Source organism: Chiroxiphia lanceolata, chromosome 6 (genome assembly GCF_009829145.1).
Source record: "Chiroxiphia lanceolata isolate bChiLan1 chromosome 6, bChiLan1.pri, whole genome shotgun sequence".
NCBI lineage: Eukaryota > Metazoa > Chordata > Aves > Passeriformes > Pipridae > Chiroxiphia > Chiroxiphia lanceolata.
In genome coordinates this window covers 56,475,967-56,487,972 of record NC_045642.1, presented here as the reverse complement: position 1 = coordinate 56,487,972, position 12,006 = coordinate 56,475,967, and the positions used below count along the sequence as shown (strand labels likewise).

Sequence of the window (12,006 nt, the reverse complement as noted above, 5' to 3'; positions counted from 1 at the left end):
AGTTTTTCTTCAGTATTAACATTAACTGTAATTTTTGTCCACTTGCCTCAAAATATCAGAAGATCCTTTTTTTGAAACCAAAGCAATTCTTAACTTGAAAGGATATTGACTTGGATAGAGGAAATGTTTTAAAAATGACTGCATAATTAGTACAAAACAAAACCTTTAATATGAGAAGCTTAAGAAATTTAACAACAGCTCTTCTTAATGCAATCACATTCTTACCATTTGGTGTTGCCTCTTAAATGTCATTTCTTGGGGGAATGCTGACAACATCAAGCAGATTGCTTCCAGACTTCCAGAAGGCAGAAGTGTCACAGGACTGACACATCCAGCATTGTCATGGGCACACTGGAACAGCAGTGCCAAATGATATCTTGAAAAATCTTAAAAACTGCCTTGGCCTAGTCCCTATTGCTGAATCACTGCCACTGGTGTTGGTGTGAAGCAAAGGAAAGGTGCATTTGTGCCACCACTATTTCACCCATCTGTTCAGCAACTGGGATGTGACCCACTGCAGGTAATGGTGATTATCACAGGGGCTCTACTCACTTACTGGTGATAGTTTTTGTATCTTTCACATTAAGCTTTTGGAAAGTCTTCCCTTCTCTTCAAAATTTTTGTCAAATTGTTTATGAGGTATTTTCCTACAGCCCTTTGGGTTGCTTTGTTGAAAAACAACGTTATTGCCCAAGAAAATTTCATCAGGAAAGGCAGAACTGTTTACTCTCCATTACAAGAGAAATTCCTAGGCATTCTTGGCACACACTTGAATTATGAAAGTGTCTCATGAGTAATCTGCCGCTATTGGCAAAGATGCAAGGTACTTCTCTTGCCATATATGACAATGCACACTATTTCCTTTTCCAATCACAAACAGAATTGTCCAGTAAACACATTCAGTGAAAAGTTATTATTACAGTGTACCTTATGTAGCCTCAGCTTAAGGAAACAGCTAGAACTGTATGACCACCAGCTGGCCTCAGTTAACTGAGGACATACTACATATGACTTTTTAGGAACAGATCTGGTTTAAGCAGTGCCTCTGGAAGCCTTCCACCTTGGCCCTGGTGACAGGTGACTGTTTGATCATGCTCCAAACCAGATCTGAGAAATTATCTAATTAAAACCCTGGTACCTAATACCAGCCACAAGTTCCAGCTTTGAAGGTAGGCACAAGACAGCATATTAGGTGATGTGAGAAAGGTACAGCTGGAATGAGAGCTGCCACTAAAGACATCATGATCTGAAACCATGTTTTGAACAACACCAAACCTCTCTTCTTTAGTATGTTATATGTACCCAAATTACTTCTTCTGTAGTATGTTATATGTACCCAAATTACTTCTTCTGTAGTATGTTATATGCACCCAAATTACTTCTTCTTTAGTATGTTATATGCACCCAAATTACTTCTTCTTTAGTATGTTATATGTACCCAAACTACTTCATCTTATATAAGGACTTCTTGTTCTATGACAACATGCTAGAAGGCCTGGTAAAAAGTGAACTCCTCTCTTTATGTCCAATATTCTCCTAGTTAAAAGCTTTAAACAAATGCAAACCCTGTTTTTAAAAGAAGCATCAAAATTAACTATTTGTCACTGAGCTCCTTGGTTATACCCTTCTCTGAAAATATACCAGGGATTAGAAGTACTGCACAGCATAAGGCAGCTCCAAGCCCCAGGAGGCCACAATAAGAAAGAAATATTGGACTCTGATGTTCTGCTTCTGAGTGCCTTTGCTTGCTGACAGAGCAATTTAGAGGAAAAATGTTCTTGATGTCCTCCATTAATAACCCAAACTTAAACCTACTCAGTTCCTTAACAGCCCTAAATGGCCTGCTGTTATTAGTTTATTCAGAAATACCTTTTCTGCTTGTTTATGTGGGTTTGTGTGCCCATGTGTCTGGTATTTTAATGAAAGAAGCCTGTGAAAAATTTTGTACAGCACCATCTACAAGAATATCCAAGATCTTTTACCCTTTCTGAAACATCCTCTTTCACAAAGAATGTTTCAAGTATACAGAGAAAATGAAATCAATTACTTCAGGTGAACTAAGTTCTCATATTTAAATTATGTCACATATTTCACTGTCGCCAAATGGTGTGTACCTAACTCTTTTGAACTCAGACTGCGTATAATCTAAGTACTGAGAAAAACTGAAACAATATGACCAATAAACTGACTCATCAATACATGTGAAATTAAATTCCGAACACTCAGGAAAATTAAAGAGGCTGGATTTTAATACAGAATTTTCTTTAACATATTTTGAAGCTTCTTCCCTTGTGCCTGTGATGGACTTCCTATTCCCATTCACCTGCTTGCCTTTCTTTCTAGTATCCCAGAAAATACAGTTTCATTTCCTCTGCAGCAATGTATGTCACAGATTTTTCTTATAAAATCAACACACTAAAATACTTGAGAAGCATTTAATGAATATTATTTCCTTTCACAGAAACGTTAGGGAACTGGTATTTTGAGAAAACTCTTCAAACTCAAATTTGGCCTTGGATTTAAATTCCTATACAGGGAGGGGGGAAACCCCACCTTTTTTTGAAAGGTTAGCTCAAAGATTATCCTACTACATAGCTGAGACACGGTTTCAAAAGACAAATATCCCCCTTTAAGACATTCCTTTTAGAGATTTCTCTACTTCCATTTCACAGAGAACTAAAACAAGCTGTTGAACATAATTTCCATCAATGTCTCAGAAAACAAAGTGGACAGGACATCAGGGAATAACCTTGTCAATCACCATATTATAAACCACAAAAAAGTCCTGGTGGGATTTTTTTTCTTACTTTTTTTTTTCCCCTCAAGTCTCCAATAAGTGAGACATTCAATGTTTCTTGTTTAAGGAATTGCTTCTAATAGGTGCTATGGCACTAGAAGTTTTTCCTGTTTCCAGGAGGAATGTGAAGCAAGCAAGATTCCAGTTCAGATGGTGAGGTTTTTGATGGTACTGCACAGCATTAATTAAGTTCTTCTCAGGCTGATTACACCTGTAAGTTAATGACCTGCCATTATCACACTGGGAGAACTCATCAGTACAGTTCACATCCTTAGATATGTGTATATCTTTACTAAGCTTTAACAGTCTCATTTCACTTCTAACAGAGGTGAAAATCATACCCCGTTATGTACTTGCATGATTGGCTTTGAAAGTATGAAATATTAAATTATTAAAACGGCACATTTTTTAAAGCATGCTCAAATTGCCAAATGTGCCAAACACCCACTTAAGTATTAAAAAAAAAATCCACTTCTCACTGAAGTTTTATACTACTTGCAACTCAAAAGTAAATCCTGACTCATATTTTATCTTTCAAATACTTCATAGTAGTCCCTAAACTCCAATCCTGAAGACATCTCCATCTGACCAGTAATCCTATTATAGTCACACACACGGTGTGTGTGCAAGTATGCCAGTGAACATTATTCTGAAAAGAGTCCAGAGCTGTTCTAGATCCACCTGCCTTCCATCCACCCCAGTCTCACCATCAGGCTACAGAAAGACAATCTGGATGTGCCCAGCAGCACATTAACCCATCTAAGCCACCAGCCTGTTGCTAACACACTGACCCTTACGCACACGGAGTCCTGTATCCTTCAGAGAGTTTTCTGAGGCTGCTCCTGGGGGCCACGCTTGCAAATTAGTTCTCTGGAAGGACAGCAAATCTGCCTTGAAAGCAGCCTCAGGGCATCCCTCAAAATTGAATCTAAAAAGAACCAACATGACTCCCTGCAGCAGTAACAGTAACCTCATGAGAATGCACTGTTTGACCATGGCCTGTATGAAATGCTCCTCCTCAGCTAAAACTTTTAGATTTTGCTTTCTCACCAAAGCAATCCTGAGACCCCAGGTTAAATTCCTAGTAATACGTTATTGGGGGAGGGAAGAAATAAATATGGAAAAATAGCTATAGTCCTGATAATATATTTTCATTAGCTACCTTTTACAGGGAAACTTCTCCCCAAGGTGATTCAAGATCTTGGGAGTTTAATGTCCCAAATGAAAATACTTCCTCCACCTTCTAAATATTTAACCTTCATGACAACATTTATTTACATAATATACTTAATTAGAAAAATGTCCTTGGATTTATTATCTTGGATTCAAGGATGTCTGTAGCTTTTCAGTAGCTATCATGCATTTTAAAGCAGAATTTCATGGTACATATCAGCTGAGCTGGACTAAGCTGACTACTTATTAATGCGCTCACATAGTTTAAAGGAACAAGAGAGATTATTAGCTGTATTGATCTAATATGTTCATAACTAATGTTTGAAAAAAGTTCTTTAGAAGTTATTACCATTACTGATACTCCATCCCTGGAAGTGTTCAAGGCCAGGCTGGATGGGGCTTTTGAGCAACCCGATCTAGTGGAAAGTGTCCCAGGCCATGACAGGGGAGTTGGAACTGGGTGATCTTTAAGGTCCTTCCAAACCATTTTAAGATTCTGTTTAGGATCACCTTTGTGTCTAATTATTAGGTTTGTACTAGGCAAATATACTGTTTTGAGAATACTCGCATCATGTTCAACTCAAAATTAGATATAAGCAAAGCCACGCAAGATGTTCCTGGTTTCACGCAACTCTAAATCTTGTACTTTTTACATTACTTGGGGGTTCCCCCCCCCCATTTTACTCATGCTCCACCCTAAAATATTTTTTATAATACAACTCCAGGCGCTTTGCAGGGAACGCAACCCGCCCATCCGAAACAGTCCCTGCAGTAAAACTTTGGCAGACTCCTGAGGTTCATTAGCGATTTTCCCCGGAGAAGCAGCACGCCCGGAGACACCCACCCAGCCCTGCACAGGCAGAACATCCCTGCAAGCCCGGACCGCACCCGGGTCCCCGGGTCCCGGCTGCCCAAGGCTCCTCCCCGGGCACCCCCGGGCAGGCGGCTCCGGCCCCCCTCCCTCCCCCGCCCCCTCGGGATCCAGTGTCGCTTATCGTGAAGGGTCAGCTATTTATATTTATAGCTCAGGGCTTTTTCTTTCCGAGTGGCATTTGGAAGCGCAGCCGGGGAGGGTCGGAGGGGGGGTGTGGGGGACACACGGCTGCCCACCGGGACACGCTCGCGCCCCGCCGCTGGCTGCCGGAGAGGGAGCGGGGAGGGAGGAGACCAGCGGGAGCGAGGAGCAGCAGAAGAGCGAAGAGCGGCGGCCAGGCGGAGGGAAACAAGGCTGGAGGGAGGAAAAGGGGGAGCAGCAGAAGGCAGAGGGGACCCGCACGGCGAGGAGGGCGCCGGGCCCGGGAGAAGCTGGGGGAAAGCGGGAGCCGCGGAGAGCACGGAACGCAGGGCGGGGAAGCGCCCAGGGAGCGGTTGATAAGAGCCGGCCCGGCACCCACCTGGCACCGGCACACAATGTCCGACTCGGTGGCCAGCAGGTCGACCACCTTGCCCTTGCCTTCGTCCCCCCACTGCGCCCCCAGCACCACGGTCACTTTGTTACCGCCCGGCTCGCTGCGCGCCCGCTTCAGCCCGCCGCCGGCGGCGGGGTGGCTGCTGCGGTCGTTGGACGCCCGGGTGCCCGACATGCTGTGTGGGAGGGTGGCTGTGGCTGCAGCCGCTGCCTTCGCTCCCCGCCGCCGCCGAGCCCTGCGCGCTGCCCGCGCCGCCGCCGCCCGCCTTTAAGGGCGCCGCCGCCGCCGCCCGCCCCGCTCCGCGCTGACGTGCGGGGCCGCTGCCCCCCGGGCTCGGCGTCGGCCGCCCGCCCGCGCTCGCACGCACGGTCCCTTCACACACACACGGTCCCCTCACACACGGGTATGGTCCATTCACACATGCACGGTCCCCTCATACAGACGTACAATCTCTTCACACACACACACACACGGTCCCCTCACACACGCGCGGTCTCCTCACGCTGCACATACAGCACCACTCGCGCGCATGGTCCCGTCACAGACACACACGCACAGCACGTCTCACATGCAAGGTCCCCTCATACACACGCACGGACCCCTCACACACGGACAGCACTGCTCGCACACAGTCCCCTCACATACACACACAGTCCCCTCACACACACACACAGTCCCCTCACACACACACACAGTCCCCTCACACACACACATACACAGTCTCCTCACACACACGGACGCTGACCCCCAGATGTGGAGGCTGTGGCACCATGGGGCGTGCACAGCCCTGGGGCTCGCATGTGACAGGGGCACCTCAGAGGGACATGAGCCCATGACACCCTCAGGCAGACACGCGAGTCTGAGGCAGGTGGGCCTTTGGCACAGACTGACAGGCAGACAGACGTGGAGCTGGGTCATGCAGGGCTGCATCACTGCAAGGCACGCTCACCCACGGGTCTGAGGTGTGGGGCTGTGTCACTCTGTCAGGGGCTGAGGCACACGGCTGTGTGACAGTCATGGCACACGGGTCCAAGGCATGTGGCTGTCACAGCAGTCTGAGGCCTGTGGGGCTGTGTCATGGGGATGTACGGACGCATACTGCACTGAGGTGTGTGACTGTCACTGTCACTGAGGTGTGACAGTGTGTCACTGTGAGGCACATACAGTGTTCTCAGGCACATGAGCCTGTGTCACTGACAGACAGACAGACACTGGCCTGAGGAACGTGGGCTACTATCACTGCAAGACAGAGGTCGCTCTGAGGCATTTGGGACTGTTGCTGTTAGACATACAGAGAATTTAGCTCTCGGACAATCCTGGCACATACACTCAGAGTATCCTGTGATATGCAACAGTCAGAGGGAGAGGGACAAGCACACAAGCTGCTCTGGCACACAGGGATCATGAGACACAAACATCCACCCGCTGGCCCGACAAACACAGGCAAGGCGCACTTTGGCTCACACACACCTTAGCCTAAAATACATATGACTGTTGTTACTGAACTGGCATTACCCTGTTGACAGGCACATACATAGTCTGTCCCATGGCCTGAGATACCCGAGACTATTTTGGCAAGGCACACATGCACACCCACACATGCACTCACACACTGACCTGAAAAAACACAGGACAACCAGTACAAGACAGATAAACAAACGAGGCATGTGGAGCTGTGTCACAGGGACCCACTTCTGTGGTGTGACAGGCGAACAGACCATGCCTGTCACCCATAACTCCTTCTCCATGCACCAGCCACAGGTTACGCTTGGCTTTCTCTGCAACATGCATTCTGTAGGTCCAGGCACGTGGTACCATGCCCTTAAAAGAAGCAAGTTGAAATGTGTAATGTTAACAGACTAGTTTGAGGCACATTCACCTGTGTTAGTGTGAGGTGCGTACGTGCACGTACATACCAGTGCACACACACACACATGCACAGAAGCTAAACAGGAGAACATACCAGGTCACAGCTTCAGGCAGGGGGAACTGTACCAGGTGCTGCTTCTGCTCTCCTCCTGGCAATTGCATGTGTGTGATCCCTACCAAGAGAGTAAGGGACAGAAATTCAGCATTTTCCAGTGACACATTCCTTCTCTTACACTCTGGCTCAGATGAAACGCTGTGATATGTATGAGATCACACACGTGGCTTGTGCAGTGTTCAAAATGCAGAAGGGTGCTTCCACAATCCATTACTCTAGTATAAGGAAGAAAAAGATAGTACTGGACTACCCTGATGAACTCCTGAGAAATAAAAAAACACAGCTCATTTCAGTCATGCATATGTATGCCCTGTATGTGCGCTTGTAAACATCTACCCATGCCTGTACACATACATGTATGAATTTATGTGTGTGCATGTATAGAAATAGCATAGGACATAATCCAGACTCCAGGACCTTGTAGGGATTCATGGTGGCAAACAGCAAATACTCGCTTTACATAATTTCTAGCATTTGCAGTATTTCCTCTAGGAAAAAGAGGTAGAAAAGATTTAACACTCTGTATGCTCTGGCTGAGTATTTAGCATTGAATAGTGGAGGTGATAAATATGGAAGAGAAGACTGGAAGGGAACTTCTGATGTTTGAGCCTAGTTTCCTTGGCTTCTGCAGTCAACAAAATCATACAACACAATGCTGTTCCTAATGAATAAGTTCCAGAGCTGTTAGAAACCTCTGCTAATTTCCAGACTTCTGGCCAATTTATATCTATATGTTCTGTGCTGATGTTGTCATTTAATTTAAATACTTCTTGCTTTCCCTTTCCTGTGTGTTTATTTATAGAGGGAATTACATCCAGTCTCTGGCTTTGTTTTGCTCTGCCGAAAAAGACAAGATTTTTCACTCATCTCTAAAGACAGAGTCTCAAATTGCTGATTATTCTCACCTGCCTGCCCTGCACCTGTTCTGAATTTGGTTCATTTTTCTTGCATATAGGCAGCTAAAATAGTACACGCCAAGTATCCTAGTACCTTCTATGTGGAGATCAATGTCTTCTCCTTTCAGATGGAGATATCTCACCTAAAACATTCCTGGACTTGCCAAGTTTCACATACATGATGAAAGTCAGCTCCTTTCCCACACTTCACTGCACTGCTGGTATCTCACACACTGAAATACCACTGCTGCTTTCTGCCATTGGCTCTTCACATGCACAATTCAGCTACTTGGCATTTGATGCATATATTCACAGCCAGATGCCACGTGCAATCTAACATGGACTGAAAGACAAGCCTCCAGCTTGGGTTTCAGAATTTTGCATTATAGAATTTTAACCTTTGTTTTTATTTTTGACCATTACTTCAGTTGTAAGGATGTGTCGTGGGTTGACCTTGGCTGGAGCCAGTTGCTCACCGAGCCACTCTCTCGCTCCTCTCCTCAGCAGAACAGGGGCAGAGAAAATAAGATGGGAAAAAACTCATGGGTCAAGATAAGGGCAGTTTACTAAAGCAAAAGCAAAGGTTGTTTGCATGTAAGCAAAGGAAAGAACCCAAAAGATTTAATTCTCTACTTTCCATCAGCAAGCAATATTGGACTATTTTGTGGGAAGCAGGGCTTCAGTATGTGTAGTGGTTGCCCTGGAAGACAAATGTAATAAATAATGAATGCCTTCCTTCCTTCTCCTTTCTCTTAGCTTTGGCTGAGTAGAGCCTTTGATAAGTTTGGGTCCCGTATTCTGGTTATGACCCCTCCCAAGATCTTGCCCACCCCCAGGCCTGCTGGTGGAGAGGGGAATGTTGGAGAGACAACCTTGATGGTGTGCAAGCACTGCTCAGCAATAGCCAAAACACTGGTGTGTTATCAACACCCTTCTAGCTACCAAGGCAAATTGCAGCACTAGGAGGGCTGGCATAGGGAAAATTAATTCCATCTCAGCCAGACCCAATACAGGATGGAACATTACTGTGGATTATTTTAAGGCGTTTGATTCTTGTGGTCTATTATGCACAGAAAGGTCTGGCCACAGCTGCTCAGGCACAGGCTTTGCTCTTTGGGCTTCTTGCCATGGTACCAGCCAGGCTAGAGCTGCCCAATGTCAGACCACTAGAGCTTGAACTTGTTCTGTCTCACATAGGAACTCCCAGAGCTGTCCATGTTTCTCTTCCCAGCCATGCACTGACAGCTTTTGGACCTCATCTGAAAAACTTCTGCTCTGGTCTGTCATCTCCTCAAACATATGCAACCAGTCTGGTCCTGCTGTGCAACAGAAATTATTGTTAATGACTTCTCTTTACTTGATACCTTTAGCCTCCCTTGTAATTGCTCTCATCCCATACTCTGCATCACACTGAGTGCCTTAGTGAAGTCCATGTCTGCTGCATTTGGTCTGTCTTGATAGTTTTCAAAGGGCACCAGTGCCAGTGATCTGTTTTTACTTTTGCTTTCTCCTTCTGTACTCTATCCCAGTTTCACTTCCAGGCTTTCATTTTATTTCAAATTTTCCTCTAAAGCTTCTCTCACTCTTCTGTCTTGTTTCAGATTTTTTTGCTGCTTAGTAACAAAATAATCTTGTCCATAAAATAATAAAAGCTGCACCATCTCATTGTAGAATAAATATTTGTCAGGCATTATGTTTATGGTTGTTTTCACAATTTGAAAACAGTAGCCCCAGGGACAGCAAAATGTAGCAGTGGTGTCACTTAGTTCCCTTATTAATTCTCCTCTAATTCTCCTCAAAACTGATGACTTGTGAGTCAGCCCTACACAGCTAGAATATAAAAACCTCCTTTGCTTCAAGAAATACATATTCCTGGTGCTGCCTCTCTGCAAAAGAAGCTGTTTACAGCTACATTTGAAGTCAGAGAGGACACCAGAATTTTATTTATTATTATATTTTTTGGCATTTAGTATTACCATTCCTGCATATTTGTTTTTTTTTCTCTCTTTATGATACTCTACACCTATTAGTATAGGAACTCAAATATTTTTCCAGAGTAATGTTATTGTTGTTCCTGCATTTGTTTGGGTTTTGGTTATGCACTTGTTTTTTTAAAAGCAAATCATCCTGGCATGACCACTTATAAATTGTCCTGCTTAAGGATAGACTCCAGTCTTTTTGACTGGACATGACAGAGTTTTCAGCTGTTTGGTCTTTCTGGCTCTCAGCCACAAGAATACATTCATAACTTTCATATATCTTCAAAGTGACTGGCTTGATGGAAATTTCTGCATGTTTTTGTGCAAAGAAAGGTGTATCCATTGTCATTCTGAGATGGCCAGAAACTCCAGTTGTATTTTCTTTCCAGGGCCACCAATGTCAAATATTCTATTTCTGTAAACTGTTTTACATTAAAAAAATACCAAATACTTTACAAGCAAACTAATCAACCAGGGGAACACTTATTTTTATAAAAGTTCAAACCATTTAGCTCAGCATGAAAATAATATGAAACGGTTAATTACTCAAAGTGATTTATTATTCTTGTTATGCCAAGTCAAAAGCAAACTCAAATCCATGGACATCAATGGATTTAAATATATTTTGATGTGTGAGATGAAAAAAAAATCAAATATTCAAGGTAGATTTTGCTCAGTTAAAAGCAAATGTTTGACTTTAAAATTGAGTTAAGACATTAACAGTGGGGTCATGCAGAGTGCCATGAGACTTGTAAGGGTAGGCAGTGTCCCTGTCCCCTCTGAGTCACTTAGTGCTGGGTACTGATAGAGAAGGGAATGAGCTGTTAGTGATCAGAATCGGTGTCTCAGAGGAGCTCCATCTTCCCAAGAGCTCTTCCATTAAAACCAATTCATCTGCAACGCTTGACCTTTGCAATTCCACAGAAAGAAATTCAAGCATTTCCCTTTTCAGATAAAAAAATGCAGTGCTTTTTACTTTAGGGCAACTGATAGGAACAAAATATGTGCATGGATTAAAGCAGTGCACTTTAGATTTAATTCGGAATAAATTAACCCACACTATACTGTTTCTTTTCAGAACTGCATTTTTAATAAACCCTTGTTTGTTCACAGCCCTGATAAATATAGTAAAATGGTGCAAAAGCACATGAAGATCTATGACTGAAGAGTAGTAAGGAATGAATTATTTGGACAAAGTGTACATCAAATCATAACGGCTGTGTTTGTGGTTAGGGTTTTGTTTTTTTTGTTTCCATGAAAGACTTGGAGTATGCAATGGAGTGCATTTATTTAGTGTGCAGATGGCATGAAGCTGAAGTGACAAATATCATGCTGGAAACCAGGATGCCTCTCTGAAAAGGAGTCAAAATGTTAACATGGTTGCAGAAAAGTCAAACACCATGCTGAGATGGAAGAACAACCTGTAAAATGCAGGCAGGTGTCCTTTCACTCTGAACTGCCCAGCTGGAGGCCCAGCATTGCATTGTGGGGAAGATGAGATCCAGTTGAAGAAAAAGAGGAAGAGAGCTACAGTTGCATGAACATAGGTCTGGAAAACCCTAGGATGAAAAAACTAGGAAAGTCTAAGGCTGAAAAACAGAAAGAGTTGTTAGTCTAGGAAAAATGAGACCAAGGGTGACATGATGACGCCCACCAAGTATGTAAATACTGCTGCAAATTAAAAGGGAGTGGTAATATGTTTTCTCTGTTGTGCATAGGATGAAATGAAAAATGTTTGCATCTTTTATTAGACTAACAAACTAACCTG

The 12,006-nt window shown here is 43.9% G+C and overlaps 1 protein-coding gene across 1 annotated transcript in view; it reads right to left on the bottom strand.

Annotated features, from left to right (window-relative positions):
- Positions 1-5,621, bottom strand: part of ADSS1 (adenylosuccinate synthase 1) — a 28,984-nt gene extending 23,363 nt beyond the window's left edge. Inside the window, exon 1 of the mRNA XM_032690413.1 lies at positions 5,365-5,621. Coding sequence (XP_032546304.1) covers positions 5,365-5,553 — 189 coding nt within the window. The 5' untranslated portion in view covers positions 5,554-5,621. The remainder of the gene's footprint in view (positions 1-5,364) is intronic.
- Positions 5,622-12,006: the final 6,385 nt, after the last annotated feature.